Consider the following 20,464-nt stretch of genomic DNA (forward strand, 5'->3'; position numbering starts at 1 on the left):
ACCGTGGAACCTTAAATTTCGGGATCCTCTGGAATTTTCTGATCGCCGTGAATAGAAAAATTCGTATAATTTCTCGCGCGTATTTAATTAGTAAATAAAAATCCATACCGACATATTGTTCAAAAGGAAGAGGAATAATTAATCATAACACGAAGCGATGAATTTTTCAGACAGACGATAAAATACAATAATTAATTCTTCTCTAAAAGAAGGGGAGATCGACGAACGGATAATAAATTGAAATCAAGCTTTTTTCCACAGAAAGAAGGTCAATTAATAAATAAGTAGCGCGTTCAAGTTACAAACTTTCTTCGAAAAAGAAAGAAAAAGAAAGGTCTCAGTCGACGAACGATACATTGAAATCACTGAATCAACCGCAGCAATAAACCAAACGCACCTGGAAAAAAATTTATTCTACTTTGAATAAAATTACACGAACTTAGCCCTGAATTAAATTTCAATACAACGAAATTCTATGACGCTGCTTAAACCCAAAGAATAAGAAGGACGAAGCATTTACCCTATCATTTCGACCCAAATTTCTGCAAAAGGAAATCACGTGAATTCGCGCGTTCTCGAACGCGAAAATATTCTTAGAACGTTACTTCGTATCGTTTTCTCATCCGGCGAACAAACTTTCGAAAGAAAATGAGAGAGGGGGAAAAGAAGCGAGGGTTTGCTTCTGCCGAGGAAGCTTCAAAGAAACGCGCACTTCTCGCCGCTTAAAAAGATGCAGATGGTTTAATTATACTGAATGTCGATAATAAAGTCGCCAGCTGCGAGCTGGAAAGGCTCAATTAAACTTGTACCTTAATTTCTGGACGGAGGTCGATGGAGGGTGGAGATAAGAAGAAAATCGTGGCCACTGAAAGAAATGTAAAACAGCTGGAGAGAGAGAGAGAGAGAGAAAGAGAAAGAGGAACGGTGGAAAATGTAAGAAGTGGGGAAAAGGGAGACGAGTTAGCGAAACGCGCGGCGAAGGTGCTAAATAAACAAAAGGGAAGGGTGGAATTTTAAATGAGGCAGAATTAGAGAGATGCAGTTGATTGATAGAGAAAAAAAGGGAAAGAAGTGTTTCGATTTTAGGGACGAAATTACGAAAGGCATATTGAATAGAATTCGGATGAGATTTTAATCGAAAGAATTAAAAAATTAGAAACGTTTAAAGGTGGAATGGACGCATTCTAAATTTCGTTCCACGTTCGTCTAAATTTAATTTTGATGATATTCGGTAGACGAAGATGTTAGCGGTCAGAGGATGTTTATGCACAATTCTGATTACCACGAATTTCATCGGAAACGTCCAAATCTTAGCAAAAAGAATTTTTCAAATAAGCGAACCAATTGTCCAACAAAATTTACGATTTTATTCGATGCACAAAGGTATTCGCGAACCGTTGCATCGAAATACGAATCGCGATATTCATGGGTGAATCGAGCGATTCTGCGAGGTTGGCGATCGTTTTCAGAGATTGCAGCCACCAAAACAACCGTTCTGAATGCAAGTTTAACGTATTATTGTTGCCCGACACAATAGACGCGTCCGTTGTTTCCGAGTCGCTCTTGTAAATCGTGCTTAATGATAGATGAACGCGGATGCGCTGGTGCCTGAAGGAATTGCCCCGGAGTTTCGGCCAATTTATAATTCCGAAACTTTTAACCCAGTTTTTGCTTGCAACTTCCTGAAAATTTCCCATTTGTACATTGTGTTTTTACAACGGACGTGTCCTCGTGTTTTCTGAACCGTGACAGCCTTTTTAAACGAGAATACAATTTATTTGAGTTCGATTTCGCTTGGTAAATTGTTATTAAAGAACGTAATTAGTGGAGGAATAATTTATACACGTATGTATAAGTATGTATAAGTAAGTGAAAGAACCGCGAAGGCGTAACGAAGGTATAATGATCCAGATTCAATCTTGCAGCTTCACGGAAAAATTAGAAACTTCCATTTCTACGAAATTCAATTAAAACTAGCTATCGTTAAAAGGAAAATTTAAACAATATACGCTACTTTGAAGAAACGTGAAACATTCCAAGGAATTCTCAGAAGCGACCGTATAAAAGAATAGTTTTCAAGCTTAGAATAAAACACATTTCACGGAAAAATTAATCAAATTTCCATTTTTACAAAATTCAATTAAAACTACCTGTCGCGAAAACGTAAATGGAAAGTAAAAGAAAAATTCAAATAATGTAGCCTAGTCTAGCTTACAATGAAAAGTTTAAATGGAAAATCGACAGAATCATGGAATGATAGAAACACATCATTTTTTGATATTATAATACGCGAGACTAAGGAAGGAGCGAGCACGCGAGTTACAAGTCGAAATAATCCAAGAACTTTCGACGAGCAATCTTGCCTCGGCGGAGACCGTTACTTTGACTATGCACTCGAATGGAGCAGCTTTCAACAGGCGAAATAACTACTCTAAAGGGTAGTTTCCAACCCCTTCTGATGGTTCGTCCCTGAACTAACCGTAAGTGCTCGGACTGAGAACATTACCATAACATACCACGCTACTTGTTGCAACTGATATAGTCCGATCCTTTTACTTCTGCACTCGGATCCAAAGAGTATAGCGCGATTGAAAGCTTTTATATCCTCGTTCGACCGCGATAACGAGGGTCGAGGGTTCCTTATATATGCAGCAAGCTTTCTTATAGGTCGCAGTAAAGTAAATATACCCAAATAGCATCTTTTGCAATTTCTCTGTTATTTCAGAAGAAATTATTTAGTATTCCGTGTTATCAATATTATTGATATCCCAAAATACCAACACACAAAGTAATAAACTTTTTCCTCTTTACATTTTATTTTTTAGAAAACTATTCTGTTTATTTTTGAACGAAAAATTAGTCGAGAAAGTTTTGACTATTTTTTCAGGAAAAATCGTCCAATTTTTTTCTTTCTTTTTTCATTCGAAAAATGAAATCCATATTGCTTTGTGCGCTCTAAATAAAAATTTATCTCTCTGTCCAAATAAAAATGTCCTTTTCTAAACAAAAATTAAATGTCTAAAAATATTACTGATTGGATAAAGAGGATCGGTATAAATCAAGTTAACGGTAAATAACAGTCATAGCATGCGATCCAAGAATGCACGTAGGACTCTATAAACCTGGAACAAGTCTCTAGAATATTAATCAGAATCCGAAGATTCGAAATAGATCTCTTTCGATTCTTTCTGTTTCCTCGCAATCTTTCCGGAATTGTCAGAGTAGATAACATACAATTGCACAGTATCTCCGCATTTCTCAAATTTGATGTTTATTCGCGTCCGGAACCGGCCAATTCTCGTATTTCCTCACGGTGCACCCCAGTTTCTTACGCTTTTCCATATCTCAACGTTTCTAGGGTATCCACTATTTCCAGTTGTGTTCCTATATTTCACAAATCCTCGATTTCTCTTCGTTTCCTATCCAACATGCCGCTCCACTGTCTTATACATGCCGCAAATCCCTTGGATCTTTATTACAGTTGTGCTCCCGTATTTTTGTCATTTTCGTTGAAGCATTCTCGGATTTTTATTTGATCCTTTGGTTGGTTTACAGTGAAGGATGTTCCATCGAGGGTCTTTCTTCAACTGCTTTAGGAATCGCGGAGATTACTGTGTACACTGACTCGCGAAAGTATTCACTTCCCATATTTGCTACCAATAGGAAATTTATCTTCGCATCGTACGTATCGCATACAACGTTTTACAATTTCATTAGCACTGCAACGAGCCATGATCGTGTTGGTCAACTTTCGACACAATGTGCAAGTGTATTGTACATGCGAAAGGAAAAATAACTACGAAGAACAAAAGTCGAATCCAATTAATAATTCCACTCGTCGCACCAGTCCCTTTCACAGCGAAAACCCCAAACGCGTTCCAACATCGACCCTTCGAAGCACGAAAAGAAACAAAGAGCACGAAAAGGAATTCGCAAATTCACCCGGTGATACATTATTCCCCGAGTTAACAAAGATAAACGACGAAGAAAGGCGAACGTGAAAGACGAAGAGATAGGGAGAAGCAGCTCGTCGAGTGACCTCATGATCCACATTCGCGGAAAACGTTTCGACGTAGCGAAGAGCAACCCCGCAGCTCGTCGTCCGGTTAAATATACATCGATGGAGAGCACGCCGCGGGATGTGGTTCTTTCGAGAATGGTAACGGACCAAATAATAGAAGCCGCGACGATAAATAACAATGCTGGTGGCGTTCTATCAGTTGCTCGACTTTTCAACCCTCCAAGGCTATTGCAGTTTTTTGAAAACAAAACCGAGGTTAATTCCATAACTGGACCGTCGCTCGAGTTTCACAATTTTTGGAAAAGATCGGTTCGTTTGAAACATTTTCGCGGCATCGATGTTCGGTTTCGAAAATTAATAGCACATACCGATGTAAAATATCACGCGTGACAGTATTGGCGTGATTTCCTTTCGTGAGAATGTTTAAAGGTTAACGGGGGTTGAAAGAATGTAATAAATATAATAAAGCCTCGTAGCTGGCGTTTTATAACTAACCATTGACCACTAAGACAACGAAGAATGTTTATGTATAAAATTCTTCAAGTTGTAAGCCATTTAGTTTTACGCTGGACATAGCGTTAATGGTGTGTTGCATAATTGGTGCTTCGTAATCGTTAATTTCGTGTATCGGAGGTAATTCTGGACGCTGAAGTTGTGAAGTTGAAATTGAAGTTTGTTGGAAATTTTGGATAGCGTGTCTCATGTTTCGAGTAGAATTTGTAGAATATTGGAGATGAGTTGGTATTATAAGTTAAAGGATTAATCCTACTATGGAGTTAATTCTACAACGAGGTTAATTCCGCAACCTTTTACTTTCAAGGGAATGGAATTTTCTAAAAATGTAAAATTCCGCTAGAACCTATTTTCTAAGACTCGAGACCAAGGCTCGATTCCACTCTGTAAATCAACAATTTCTGATTAAAAAGGGAAACAAATTCGCTTCGATCGATCTGGAAAAACAAAAACGAACCGAGAAATGCCAAACGTCGGAACAGTTTCAAACATTCTCCGTTCAATTTCCCGGTGTACGATTTCGTGCGAGGCTTTCCCGTTTGTTCGTCGAATCCGAAATATTTAAACGGTTGTTTCCGCCGGCGGAGAAATGGCGAACGGCGTACGCGCCGCGAAAAGAAAATGAAGGAATTAAGAATTAACACGATGGAAAGACGGTATAACGGAGAAAGTCTGTAGGAAATTGCAAGTCTGTTCTACCCGCCTCGAGGAACCTGCGATTTGTTTGCCAAACGAGCGAGCATCCTCAGCCCGCCAACCCCCTCTCTGTTATCCTGAACGAAGCACAGGGTGCTCTCCGAGTGGGTGCCACCGAATCGACGAAAGATGGTTGTTGGAAGTTTCAACGAGGGTGGGACGGGAGGGGGGCGCCCTGATGAAAAATTCGTACGCTGCCTCAGGAATTTGTTTTGGCAAGCCTGTCTTAGGATCCTAATATCTGATTCAGGATCATTTGTCTAGGAACGTAGAGGCAGGGGCCAGTAAAAGTGAATTGGTCTGAGAAGTGAATTTTTACTTGTATCGTATAACATGTTTTAGAGATGAAGACTTGATTAAGAAAGGCTATGAAGGCTTCGAGGGATGAAGAGTGGATTTTTCTTGGATCCTGAAGAGCGACTTATATTCTAAAGAATGACGATGTGAAACGTGAATCGAGAGATTCCGAAGATTTAGAAACATCAAAACATATCGATCGTGAATTCTGAACTAAGAATGTCAAACTACCAAGGAATATTACTCGTATCCGATGTTTATTCTCCTAGTTTTCCAAATGTAATCTCCCAATTTTACGATAAAGAATTATCATAACGCTATCATTCTCTTACAATCCAGATTCGCTCCGTAAAACCAATAGAAGAATCAAAAGAATCGCGAATTGAGAATTTCTAAAATCAGAAATTGTATCTCTAATACAGGCAAAAAGTGAAAAACCGCGTAAAGTAATTTCCGAGCACCCTTCAAGCTAAAACCAAGCCCCGCCAACTAGAGTTTAGTGGAAATACTCACCATACAACTTCATCTCCATAAATCTGGCAAAAATATCACGGAGGAAACAGGAAGAACAAGGAAGGTGGCGGTATTTCGTCAGAAAAAGAAGCCTGCCTGTCCAACTTTGCATTTCGCTTAGCACTCTGATCGCGGAAATAGCATCGGGGACGTAAAAGAGAGCGAGAGGCCCCGTGCAGTTAGGCAGAAAGAGAAAAACGAGCTGGGCGGAAACAGGCCGAGAAGACTGATTATTCTGGCTGCAGAAGAGTTCGTCTGGCTGCCTAGCCACTCCATCATTTTGACGGCCGCGGATCCCTCTCGTAATATTGTCCAATGAACGCGCTCCTTTATCCTCAACGAATGAGGTAGCAGCATTAAAAGCGAAAACGAGGGAAAGGGACGGTTGACTGCCGAAAAACAGCCTGGCGATGGAATCCAGCGATCCTTTGGTGGCCTCGCGGAGAGAGAAAAAAGCCGGAAGTCGATGGAATTGCACGTGATCCAAGTCGATGATCCGACCATCGATCTCTCAAGGATACGGATCTTCGGTTTTGAACGTTCGCTATAAAGCCTCGATAATGCTTTGTTTCCTGCGAGTCTTTCCTGACTTCTTCATTTTTCCTTTCTTAGTTTGTTTAGTTAATAGTAACGTAGTTGGCTTCTTTTTCCTTTATTTTAAATGCAAACGAACGACGTTCATGTCCCTCCGAAGTCAAAGTTATATCGTAGGTACAGTTAAAGTTACTTAAATATAGCAGTAAGTACAGATATACTTCCAAGTAGCAATTATACGAAGAATATTTGCCAATTTGTTAACAACCAGTCATTCTAACGCCATATTAGACATCATCGCCATCGCTAATCCAACACCAACGTAAAGAATCCATCTCGCGTCCACTTCCATCCATGCAGATATAGGAACTTGACAGATATAAAATCCATAACCTTAACTACCGACACAAAAATCGATCAAATAGACGTACGACGATTGAATCGAATATGGCCGTCGGAATTCTTTAATTGGGTACGCAATCACGATTCCATTTAGGCGAGCGGCGTTTAGCTTCTCGTTTCACGATTTTAATCGCACGAGCAGCAAGCGATGTGCATCATCATTCCTCGCGTTTCAGGTTGGCTACGTGAGAAATCCAAACACCAGTCCCCGTTCTTTCAGCCAGTCGGGTTCCATTTTCCGGCCGCAACTCGTTCACGTTATCCATTTTACTCATATTTCATCCCCCGGCAACGTCGAAATGGGGCGAAAAAAAAAAAAAAATATCAAACGAGTATCTCGCCTCGTATTGCCAGTCCTTTCGCCCCGGCGACAGCTCTCGTCTTTTCACGAGATCGCAAGAATCACTTCCTTTTTATCACCTTTTACTCTGTATAATACTTTATACACTATACTAGTACCGATTATAAATTGTTATTTAGTAGATACTTTATATCGGCATATTAATTATATTATAGTTCTCAGAAAATTGCTACTGAAGAAATTTGTTTGAAGGAATTAAGATGGAGAGACATGTAAATTGTTTTTTTTTTTTAAATTACGACGATGATTCAGTAACGATGGTATTTCCAATATATTCGTGTAATACAAATTTTTGATGTATTTCAAGAACCCTATGCTATTTGATTGTTTGAGCTAATTATTGATATTTTGTTAAATATTTGGATCAGTTATGGCTATACGTTTGTTTCATACATTGCTATTTGCTTGGTTCGGCATTATTTACTATACATTATTTAATTACCTTCTCCCAGCCCACATAAAACAGTCAGTCTTCCAACTGGCGGAACAGCCATGGCGAACAGACGTCATTTTCCATAAACACGATATCTGCACGCGTATTTCACCGATCGATACGCCGGATACAAGTTTGCCACATTGTTACTCCGAATTCCGTCTGAAATGCCAAGGAGCCACGTGGAAACGGCGAGGAAGGGGTTGGAGGGTGGTTATGCCACCAAGATGGCGTAATATTTTTAATGGAGGGTGTCTTGGATGATCTACGACGCGCTGCATTGTCTCTGCGAGACACCTCGCGCATTCTTCTCACACTCTACCTTTTCTCCCGCCCTTTTCCACCGCCAGCCGCTCCTTTTCCTATTTCTGGATGTATTTTCTGGAAATCTTTCGGGATCTTGGAATTTTTGGATGTTCCCAGTAGTAGTTGCAATATTTGGCAATATTTTGTAAAAGTTACGACTTCTGACGTTCCTTGAATGGTTAGTGAAAATTGTGATTGCTTGGAATTTTTAGTCGCGTTCAATTTCAAGAGTTTGCAGTTTTTGATATATCATGGAGGTCGAAGGATACCTTTCAAACGTTGTAAAAGTAAGCTGGTGTAGAAAATGTAATTTAACTAGTATGCTCAACTAGTATCATCAGGCCACAGTTGACTACGATGAAGCGAGTTTCTATTGGGTTGCTTATCTCTTTCGTATTCTGTATTTCACAAGATTTTATTTGCCATTATTGTCATATTTGTTATTAATAGAAATAAAAATGTTTTTATAAACCTAAGCTAGCAGTGAGAATATTTATCGCTATTTTTTGACGTGGTATTATACGGTTTAAGACGTCCGTTGCAAGTTTTCCTAGCAAACCAGCAAGTGTTAAAGGCGAACGTTGTCGTCAACGCGTACACAGGCATGGCACTGACGTAAGTTGGGCATTGTTTTCAACGTCAACAAGGAAACGGCTTGCTCGCGTGTTCATGCGCTGAATAATTGATACCAGACTATAAACTGTCCTGTCATTCTGTACGGTATCTTAGAACGTGCTGAATTTTGCCTTCGACTAAATTTTTATCTTCTATGCTCGCACTACGAAGCTGAAAATACCGTTGCTTATCTTCTTTGAACTTTCATCGGTTGGTTAATTCCAAATAAAGTCATTAAAATATTCTCTTTTCGCCATAAAGATCGCTAAATCCAGTCGTCGGTTTCTGGTTTCTCCTTTACGCATCGAATTTCCTTCTCGACGCCGTCAGTTCGGAAACTTTCGCGTCCATTTTTGCTCGTGGTTAAAAGGAATAAGAGAGAGAGAGAAGAGGTCAGAGGAACCGCGGCCGGTATAAGGTAGAATTATGTCACGGCTTTACGCGGGACACTTTTTATGGGGCTTCGTAAAGGCCGGCGAAACTTTCCTTCTCGGTAAAACCATTAGCCAGGCCCGTATATTCTCGTCACAAAGGCGAGCCGGTCCTCCGCCTCTCTCAGGCTATTGGAAACAGGTGTCTAAGCCGTGTCGCGAGGAAAGAATCCCCTGTGTCGTGTGGCGATGCGTCAACCGAGTGTCATTCTTTGTGCACAGCCTCGCTGGGATCTTGATTAAAAAGAGGAAACGCGAGCAGTCTGTAGTGTGAGTTTAATTATGGCAGAGGCGAGGTGGAAATATTTATAAATAGCGCGTACTTATGCTTATTTAATGGTTATAAATAAAGGGCGAGAGGAAACTAGTATTTAGTAGTTACTGTTTACTTCGCTATTTAGTACTTGTTATTTACTATTTGATACTTAGTATCTACTACCATCTAGATATTTAGTGCTTAGTAGTTACAACATGGTACTGATATTACGTTAATGAACTGACGTGAAATAAGCAAACTACTACGACATGGCAGTATCTTCCCATAGAAAGGACTAGCTAAATCTGTCACTACTATATAACGAAACAAACTAAAAAAGATGCGTACAAAATCTCACGAAATTTTCTAAATACCCACTCTGAATTTCGTTTCCGAATCTTTCAAACTGTAATTCAATTTATGAACATTTATATCAAGGCGATGTCAATACAACATATGTAATAACGTTGGAGGATCGGATCGATACAGCTTGAAGACATGCTGATCGCTGATAACTTATCAATTCATTTTCTACCTGAAGAAAGTAAGATGAAGACAAACATCCGTTGGGACGAGAGCCTGTAAATTAATTACTATAGAATGCAAGGGTGCTTTGTCGCGTGGTATCTTTATTAAACGAGTTCAGAGGCGAGCTTCACTCGCGCCTCTTTTACTTAACCGACATATTAGCCCCAGGGGCGGTCAATGTATTAACCGTGCCTCACTCAATTCTTTTCTCTAGCACCAACCAACGAAATCCCCTCGTTTCACGCTTTTGTTTATGCAACAAGGGGCCACGAGACTTGATATCGCAGAGATTACATGTTCAACTCGTCCGTGGAGACTTAACAGGGAATTTGTGGTGTTGCTCGCTGAAATATGCACAGGATATACTAAAACTATGGGCTTTTTTAAAGCCACTCTTAAGTCTTGTATATACTTGTAATTATATGACGAAGCTTGTAATACTTACATTCGAACTGTTTTACTATACTCGGATATGTATAGTAAGCAAATTTTAAGGAAAAATCTTTTTTAAGGCAATGGTATAAAAATGGTAGAAACGTAGATATGATATTAACATCCAAGTATCTAGTATCGAGGTACTAGTATACTGCATTAAGCAGATAATTTTTAAATTAAATTACATTCTGTTAAAAATAAGCGATAGAGTCCACGAACGATAGAGTTTCGAATGCACAGTGTATGGAAGCCAATCGAAGTTTCCTATTTACAATACATGTACGAAACAAATGCCTGCTTTCTAAAAATCACGGGCCACCGGAAATTCAGAATGAAATACCGCCGATGGTCCGGCATTCCGGCGAGTTCCTTGCACACGCCTTGGACAAGTCCGTTGCTTTATTCTTCCGATGCACTTTATGTGGCTAAAATACTTCGCATTCGTGGAAATTTCCGCTCGAACGACACCGGGAAAAGTGGTTTCCAGAAATTCTCCGGCGTCTGTCCACGCGTGACTGCGTTTAATTTCGAGCTTCGTTCGGGGAAAAAACGACCACCTGATCGAACCTCCGACTGCATCATAGAGAATCGAACGTAGAGAAACCATGGGAATTTTCTTCAATTGTTTTCGACCAACGAATTCCACGATTCTACGAAAAAGTGTATTATATTTCACGCATGGAGTAATTTTCGAAATGATTTATTCTAAAATCGAACGTCGACTTCGTTCCTCAAGATTCCTGAGAACGTAGAATAGAATAAATATTGTATAAATTACGTTGTTTCGCATGATCTTAACATTGTTATTAATTTACTAATATCGTTCAATATACGAAAGGAGTGTGGCCCTTGAATCAGGACTACATAGAGGAGGATCATCTTGACTTCTGAGAGCTTAAATCGAATATCAAACTTCGACAAAGTGAAATTTCGTGTGCACCAACCCAATAACGAACAACCCTCTAAAATACATCCTAATTTTCAGCTGAATCTGACAAAATTCGCAAAAATCGCTACCGAGAATCTTCCTGTAGCTTCGAGAATTTTCTGTTTCGTTCAAGACAGATGCAAATCGAGTTCCGTAAAGGGCCGGATGAAGAAGGTCTGATTTTCTTCTGGCGCAGCCGCCCCCGTAAAGGGTCGAATGATTTCTCGCTGAGCATCCTCGTGACAAACGACGCCGAGGAAAGCAATCGCCGTGAAAGCCTCGCTTGCATGCACGTGCGGTTCTTGATGTTGGCCAGCTTGTACAACATCGCTTGACCAGCGTGTTTCATGGCCCTCGTGAAAGGGAACGTTCCAGAAGCTCTGACGTTCTGCCGATCGTTGTGGGTTTGTAAGAATTTTATAAAGACACGTAGACAGGATATAATTGGGGTTACAAGGATCTATAATCCACCAATTGGATTATGAAGGATATTTTGTTTTATGTTCATTATCAGACTCTGGGTTTGACAGTTGTAATAGCAAAAATTACGAAAGATTTGTTTCTTCGTGTGGTTTTTCTAGATTGATGACGAGTTAGAGAAGCAAAAATTGTCGAAAAATTAACAATTTTTAACATTTTACGTAATTTGTGTTCATCGATAATCATTTATTTCGTAGAAAAGAAATTTAAATTCTCACACAAAAACACCTTATCAGGAAAGAAGGAAAAACATATAACAAGTCGATAGAATCGGAAAATATTCCAATACTAGTTTTCGATGTCCACAAAAAGAAAGAAAAAGGAAAGAAAAAAAGAAAAAAGCAACGCAGAAGTTGCTCGCCCTCGAAACTTCGCCTATAACCTACTTCCACGCGATTTATGATTCAACGATGCCTGAAACTTATCATCTCCTCAACAAGACTATAAATCTATAGGAGAATGTAGGTAGGTACTTTTGAAAAATCGAAAAGTTGTCATTCGATGGGAAATTTCAGGGTTGATCTATCTGGTCGATCGATCGAGCCACGATCGAAAACGTAGTTATTATTAATAAGCAGCCAGGATAAATTGTGGCATAGGGGGTGTCCCGAGTTTCTCGATGACACGCAGTCCCCAGGCGAAGTTGCCGGCAGTTATCAAACTGTTCTTTCCTCCCCAATGATCCGGCAACTTGCTGGAAACGGACACCGATTCCGAGGGGAATGACAGGTTTAGCGATCAGCTGTGTAGACAAGTGACAAATAAGGATAATGGCTTTTGTATATGCAGTCACAAGTACGCTGACTCGTCCAAGTATTTGGACACTTACTAGTACTTTCCATATACATATATGTTAAATGATACTAACTAGAAATCTTAAACATTCCTTTCCGATGCCTTCATTCCTCAATAGTAGGTATATATCGTAGTTTCCAATATTAAATATTAAATACTAAATACTAAAATATAGAGTTTCAAATTCTAATAGTTTCTACATTAAAAAAAAGTTACTTAATCCAAGAAATTATTTCGTAGGGATAATTATACAATAATATTCCTGAAGTTTTTTTATGCAGAAAGCTCTCGACTAACTCACTAACATGATAAAAAAGGTTTGTAATATTCTCCAACTATTTTATTAAATTTGCCAGATATTCATCATGAGATTTATTTTCAAATTTTCCAAATTTCAAATTCTCTCTCAATTATAAATATTTATATCAGGGTTTATTCAATGTATCATCGTAAACCACCATATTCTTTTTCCGTCCCAAGATGTATTAAAACTATTCTTGATTAAAAAAGAAAAACGGAGGACAGAGAAGGGAGAAAAGAGGAAAGCTCGTATTTCCGCGCCCGTGCGGCGGCGAAGAAAACTTTCGTAATTAATAAGTAATTTCCTCGCTTTATGGCGGAGAGAAAACTGTCATAAAAAGTTGGCCCGCTCGTTTCTTTCTCCCCGTGGCAAAAACAATACAAATAAATATCGAGGATATCGGCGGCGTATTTCATCGCCAACTAATTCCCCGCGATCCTCCCTGCCAGATACGCTTCTCCAAACGTGTGAATGCTATCGATTACCGGGCACGTAATTAATTTCGTTTCCTAGATTGCGGTTTTTCTGTTTGAAAGTTAAGGCGTTGAAAAACAATCGAAAGTCACGTTTGCGGTATATACAGAGTGTCATATAATTGCTGATATAGCCAATCAAATTTCTAGGTGAAAAAACGAATAAAAGATTTAGACGAATATTTGCCCATTTTGAAAGTTCGTTTCTGAGAAAAAAATCAGTGAAAAATTTCAGTGTACTTAACTGCCTTTTCATAACAAATTTCAATAATTATTTATATGTATTTATTACATTCGATAATTAATGGGCAAAATTAATATACATTAAAACGAAATGTTAAACATTTATAATTGTTTAATTAGAAATTTTATTAATCCCGAGTCAGAGCAAAACAGAAATGGCAATTAAAATACGAAAATATAAACTCTTTCTGGTACAAGCAATTTAGTCCACTTTAAACATTATAAAAATAACGACCGATTAAAAATAAATACTGTTTTATTGATCGAAGAAATATTTGTGAATTAACATTCAACAAACAAATGCAAACGAGATTTCATCGATATCCATCGAAAACCAGCTAATTTATTCGAATTTTGAACCTTCGTCCTATTTAAGCCCGCGTTTGACAAATGATACGCTTACACTACTTGATTAATGCTTCCTTCGTTCAAACCAATTGAAAGGCTTGTAACAAAATCAATTCGTATAAAATTTTTTGATTTTCTTTTACATAACGGTAAATTTTAATAGATTCGAGTGAAATTCACAAAATGATGGAACGCAAAATGACGAAAAGTAAACGATTTATACTAGTGAAAAATTGCAAGTTCCACGTTCTACGCTTATTATATTTTTCTGCAAAAAGATAAAAATCGGCAAGAGTTATTTTCGTCACGAGCCCTGCAAATATTTATCAATCTCCAAATATGAAACCACAGGTGACTGATTTTCAAAAATGACACGATACGATTGTCCACTGTCGGAAAAATCGTTGGAAAATCGGAAAGTTTCGGTACGAACGAAACAAACCGATGCGAAACAATGGAGGAGGCGAGGCTTTCGCATGTTGCAAGTGGATTTGTTTTCCATGGCACACGTGTGTACAGGAAAATCGAGCTCGTAGAGAAGTACAATTGACGCGGCTGACTGTTTGAACCGGCAAATTCAAGAGTAGCTGAAGTGGGGAATTTTATTACCGGTAACAAATCGAAAGAAAGAAACGAAAGGACAAAAGAACCGGAGAAAAACACCGGGGTTTGGTTTACATTCGACGAATAGCTCGCACAGCAGCTGACATATCGAGCATTTCCTTTTTTTCCCCACGTCTTTTATATCTCGTTTCCGTTCTTTTAACGTAAAAGAGAGAACTGAAAGGTACTTTCAAAATTGATTCCGTTGGAAAGTTTCGATGGAAGTAATTATTTCAGAATTTTAGAGTTTCGTCGAAAATCGTTGTCAAGTTGAATGCCCGACGACATCTGACAATTTATTCTGTTAAAAATTAAATTCTGTTAATTATCAAATTATTTCCCGAGTATCCACGAATATCGTCAAATCAACAAAATCTTCGAAGAAATCAGCAAACGTTTCTTCGCGTTTGATAGAAACCTTCCCAGTGGAGTACAATACTAAATTATACCGAATAGCCAAGGATCCATGACCACGATGTGTCCAGCAAAAGGATGACAGCGGCAGAGAGAAAGAGGGATATGTGTAAGAGACACCTAACACTTGCAAAGACAATGTCCATTGGACTGAGAATAGAGCGGAAACATAATCAACAAGATGGAGTCCGTTGCCCTAGGGATTGTTCATAAATTATGGACGCGTTAATTGTAATGGAGTTCCCAAACCGAACTGTTTATTGACTTTGCGCCGTTGATGAACCTTTGTATCATGTATTTTGCCAGGAATTTCGAATATCTTGCGACGATGTTTCACAAGTTTAATTTACATCATATTTTATTATTATTTATTTCTAAGAATTAAAATACTGTCTTTCGGATTGAATTCGTTCACCGAATATTCCTGTGCGTCTTGTCGACAATGTTGTACATCTTGTACTGTTATTTTAGCAGTTTCATTTATATCATATTTTGCGGATCAAAGAAGAAGTTAATATTTCAAGATTGCAAGTTTCTTCGGGCTTTCTTTGAAGATACTTCGCAGAAAGATACGCGTGTAGATGCTTTCTTCGTCCATTACACACAACATGCAACCACAATCACAGAGAACTGAAAATCTATCTTTGGATCGAAATAGACGCTCATTGCGCCAAAGATTTGTAACATAGCCCAAAACCTGATCAAATAATGTACCTACGTAGGAAAGAAAACTTTTCAACGATTCTCGAGCCATAAGGTAATAGATAAAAAAGACGTTGCGTCTTATAGCATATGCGATATGCTCGCGCCTAAATTCGAGCCACGATCTCTACCTGCTGGTACTTAATGATAAAACTAAAAAGGAGGATCGGAGGACCTCGGATAAAAAGGCTCTCGTATTCTTTGATATAGGTATGGCGACAACAGCTGGCGCGAACACAGTTCTCGCGCATAAGCATTTTAAATGCGCCCATGTTCTGTACTTTAGATGCATTAAAAGTTAAAAAAACTGTCAATACCGGTTATTTTGAACGCTGTCCTCTGCTAAAAATGTATGTAACGCAAACGGTGTAGTCGGCGCGAGCGGAACCGCGGATGCAGCTAGTATTATATACAACGAAACGACATGTTTCAGAATTACTATCATTACCACCATCGTTATTATATTCGGAATGAATTTATTTGCGCAGAAAATACGAGAACAGTGCATCTATTACGATTTTGATAATATTGAAATTGTTTGTGGGTCGAGTTCATGCTTCGATTATCGATATCTTCGCTGGTGTATCTCCCCGGAAGCGCATAATCGAAGCTTTATGCGACAATGTCGGACCAGGATCTCCTCTCAAAGGCTGCTAACGCGTTTTCGAGATTCAAATTGCCCCTCCGTCTACCCCTACATCCCTCGAACGATATTACTCGATGAACGTGATTAATTAACGTGTCTCATTCGTACGGTGTAAAAGGGTTCTGGGAGAATTTTACGCGATCGTGAGAACTACGACAGCAGTAAAAAAGAATTTATGGCGACTGGGAAATTGCTTATCTCGAACGTTAGTGTAGTTCTATATAGTGTAAAATTCGTAAAAGAAAATTCTATAGCGAAGAGTCCAAGTACTCACCGCATTGTTGGTGTGCGTTTGATCGGTTTTGAGTTCTCTATGGTTGCTGAATTGAACGTAAACTGCCCTGCCACGGAGCTGAGCCATACACGAGGCATAGTAATTTACCATCGTCGCAGCAGCATTTTCATCTGCCATTTCCAGGAATGCCTGCAACAGAAAATCACCAGAATATGGTTAGAAAAATCTATTAAATCAGAAAATTTAACTAGGACGATCGCTTTTTTATACATAAGTGATTTATCGTAATGATCTTTTGCCATCTGAAAACATCATTTCCCAAACATTCTATAACACATTCCAAACAAGAATTGCAGTTTGCAAATCTGAGACATCTTGAGAATGCCAGAACAGAAATAAGAAAAGGAATTCCACTTTCGTGGACGATTTCAATATGGTCGAAGGTAAAATCGTGAAACGACGCGTTTTGAGATCCAAAAGAGAGGTTAGCTCGTCGCGCAATTCAAATATTAATGCAGAATTATCTCTGTAATTGAATTTCCGCGTATTCTCCGTCGATGTTACCTAATTTCCACTCGAAATTCCCTCCTGGTCACGGAATAAAACTTAAATATTTGCCGGGAACAATAAAAACTACTTTGCAAGGCAATTAAACGTCAACAATTCGATTGCATCGTCTTTCAAATGTGTTTTTAATACGATAATGGGGCAGGAACGACTTCGAGCCAACGACCATACTGTCCTTAACAAAAAAATCTTAACAAAATTGAGAAATAATAGCAAATTACCTTAGAATATTTTAATATCATATTATTTCTTCAATTTTACTAAAATTTCGGAAATTTAACAACTAATAACTGTACTCTACCGACTTCGATGTAGATTATGTAAAAAAATTATACCATAATTTTAATCTAGCGTGAAATAGAAATGTTAAAAGTAAAATTTAATTGAAATTAAATTAAAAGAATTTAGTTTTTAAGGCAAAATTTGTAATAATTTTGATGGTAAATGAATGTTGAAATTATAACGATGGATCAAAGGAAGAAATTCTGATATTGCACTGATAATTATGATACAATTAATAGAAGTGTAATGATTAATTGTAGAATGGATATACTAATAATGGGAAATTTAATTGGAAGAGATGTTTATGCTAGGTAAATTGTTATTCATTCGAAATTCTATACCGCCTGTCCTGCGTATCATTTTGAATAGAATAATTAGATTTATTTATCTAGAGAAGATTGAAGTTTATTTAAACATACAATTTTTCTATCTCTCGTCATATACGAGATACCAAAAATATTCATGCTGTATAAATAAGAATTTATTTATAATGCATATCTTAAATACCTCTTAATTATAGAAATGGGACAGAGTTTCTTTTCCATCGTACAAACGAAAGGAGTGGCAAAGTCAGTAATATTTCAAGATCTGTATGGAATGCAAGTTGCAGTATACCGCTTAAGTAACGCGAAGGGAAAAAAAGTAGGCAGGTTGTAAATTCCCTTCATGGGGCAACTACCGAAGAAAGTATGTTTCTGAAAATGATAAATAATTAATTGCACTTGGTTGGCAGAAGTGCCTTAAGAGATATCGATTTCTCGTTAAAACGTCTCAAAGGACACTTTTTCATTCTTCTCTTCCCTCCACCTTTAAGCGTTCTATATTTTTTCCCTCGAAACGAGGCATTCTCCTTTGAGCTCGCTGGAAAATCGAGAACAAGGGATACTTTTTAGAAAGAAAGAAGAATAAAAAAAAATTCGTGAAAAATTAATTTTTCCGTAGAACCTATCCAGAGAAGCTTCCATGAAGATATAAATTCGTCCTGCTTGCCGCGGAATGTAAAAATTAATATGAGAATATTTATAAACAGGGAAAATAAATATAATAAAAATAATTCACGATTATATCGACAGATCGATTATCGACAGATTATATATCGAAAGATTATTGGGATAATAATTTCAAGATTTTAAGATTGAAACTGAAATTTCAACAGACAATTAATTTGAATGAAAAATAAAATTTAAACTAAATATTGGTTAAAATTAAGGCCGAATTTTAAATAGAAAATTAGCCGAGTTTAAAAACAAAATAGAAAATTAAATTAAAATAAAATTACATACAAGCTGATCCAAATTAACATTACGATAATGTTACTTAAATATCGATAGCCTTTTAAACAATTCCATAATACTCCTCGCAATACTTCTCAAAATATTCATAAAACTCCTATTTTGCTCCTTTACTTATCTACATAAAAATCCGAATATTCGATTCATCTTTCCAAAAATGTTCTCACAAATCAACCTTCTCTATTAAAAAGCAAAAAAAAATCACTCTACGTCTCCATGGAATAATAATTTCTTTCGCCGCCCTTAAAAGAAAAGAAATGGGAAAGGGAGGAAGAAGAGGAGAAAAATCTGTCGAACGATCCAGAGAGCAAATTCGAGATTCCAGGTCGATTCGCGGAGGGAAAAGGGAGAAACAGCTATGTGCTTGGAAGGCATTTTTACATTTGCCTCGAAGCACAGCCGCCGCCATAATGGAATATCTGAAGTTCAGCTCGGGTAAACACACTTGGGACACGAGGAAATTCAGCGGAAAAGAAGCAGGATGAAAAGGAAAACAGCCCGTTTTCCTTCTTTTTTTTTTTTTTTTTTTTTTTTAGAAAAAACGGCACACACAACGAAAGCTTTCATTTCAATTACGCCATCCCATTAAAAACCATGTACAGCTTCGATTGTTAAAAGAGTATTTCTCTTCTTTCTCATTTTCTATTAATTCTTGCATTTCACTTGCACTTGTTCCCTTTGTTCGTTTGCGAATATTTAGAATTTAATTATTTTATTCATTTCATATCTTACTCTGTTTAACAAGAATCCAAAATATCTTTTTAACATAGACCTGACATTCTGTTTTTGAGCACATAATAATACGAGATCGATTCGTAAATGTTATTCAGTTATCAAACTTTAAATTACTAATTACAGGCTGTATATCTAATTTCGCACGCGAAGCAATTCCCTTTTTCCCTTCTTTCGTAATTCTTTGAAACTTTGAAATTTTATTTCGCTCTCGTTTCCCCTGTTTTCCTTTTTATTCCGTCCGTTCTCGGTTTCTCGACGTCTTTTTCTCCACATCCCTTATATTTTTCTTTCGCCAGGCTTTTGCTTCTCCTTGCCTGTCAGTCTACTTTTAATGAATTTCTAGTCTGAAAACTATATTATAAAGACAAGAGTGAAACGTTCCCCGTTCCTGACGATTCTCTGAATTTTCATGTAATTCCTCGAAATAAATTCTTGTATTACTGACGTGGCTATCTAAAAATCTATGTATTTAATACAAGAAAAGAAACGATACAAAATAAATAGTTATTCATGAATTATAAACGTAGTTTTGCCCGGCTTGAGTCGCGGAAAAAGATTAAGAAATAAGATTTTTGAATGATCGAAAGAATGGCAGTCGCGTTTCACCGCGTTTACAAAGGGAGAACAGCTCGAAGAGCTTGAATACTTAAAGCGTACCAACCGGAATTTAATAAAGAGAATCCGCTGTTGAAGATCGACAACAGGAATGCGGGAATTATTTTATTATTACATTCTGTTGCGTTCTTGAAAAATATTCGTCGATTCGAAATGCGGTTCATGAACGAAGTCTCAAACGTATGTATATATTTATACTACCAAGTAGGAATAAGAAAACCAAAATCTCTCAAGGTCCGAAAGGGTAAATCAAATCAATAAATGAAAATTGAGTCTCGAACATTTTGATCGCAAGAAACATATTTTATGAGCGTTTGAATCATTGAATCAATCTTGAACAAATTTTCCGACCCTATTCTGCTTTAAAAAAAAATGTTCGATTGAAACAAATATTTTTTGCCATTAAGATTAATTATATAACCCAATTTACCCAATTATTCGTCCCATATGCAGAGGAATTATTT

At 37.6% G+C, this 20,464-nt stretch overlaps 1 protein-coding gene across 27 annotated transcripts in view; it reads right to left on the minus strand.

Moving 5' to 3' along the window:
- LOC126925546 (polypyrimidine tract-binding protein 2) overlaps positions 1-20,464 on the minus strand; it is a 417,994-nt gene that overhangs the window by 54,667 nt on the left and 342,863 nt on the right. For all 27 annotated transcript variants that reach the window (XM_050741213.1, XM_050741209.1, XM_050741196.1 and 24 more), the window contains one exon: positions 16,549-16,698. In XM_050741213.1, the coding sequence (XP_050597170.1) occupies positions 16,549-16,698 (150 nt within the window). The remainder of the gene's footprint in view (positions 1-16,548; positions 16,699-20,464) is intronic.

This window comes from Bombus affinis, chromosome 16 (genome assembly GCF_024516045.1).
Source record: "Bombus affinis isolate iyBomAffi1 chromosome 16, iyBomAffi1.2, whole genome shotgun sequence".
Classification (NCBI taxonomy): Eukaryota; Metazoa; Arthropoda; class Insecta; order Hymenoptera; family Apidae; genus Bombus; species Bombus affinis.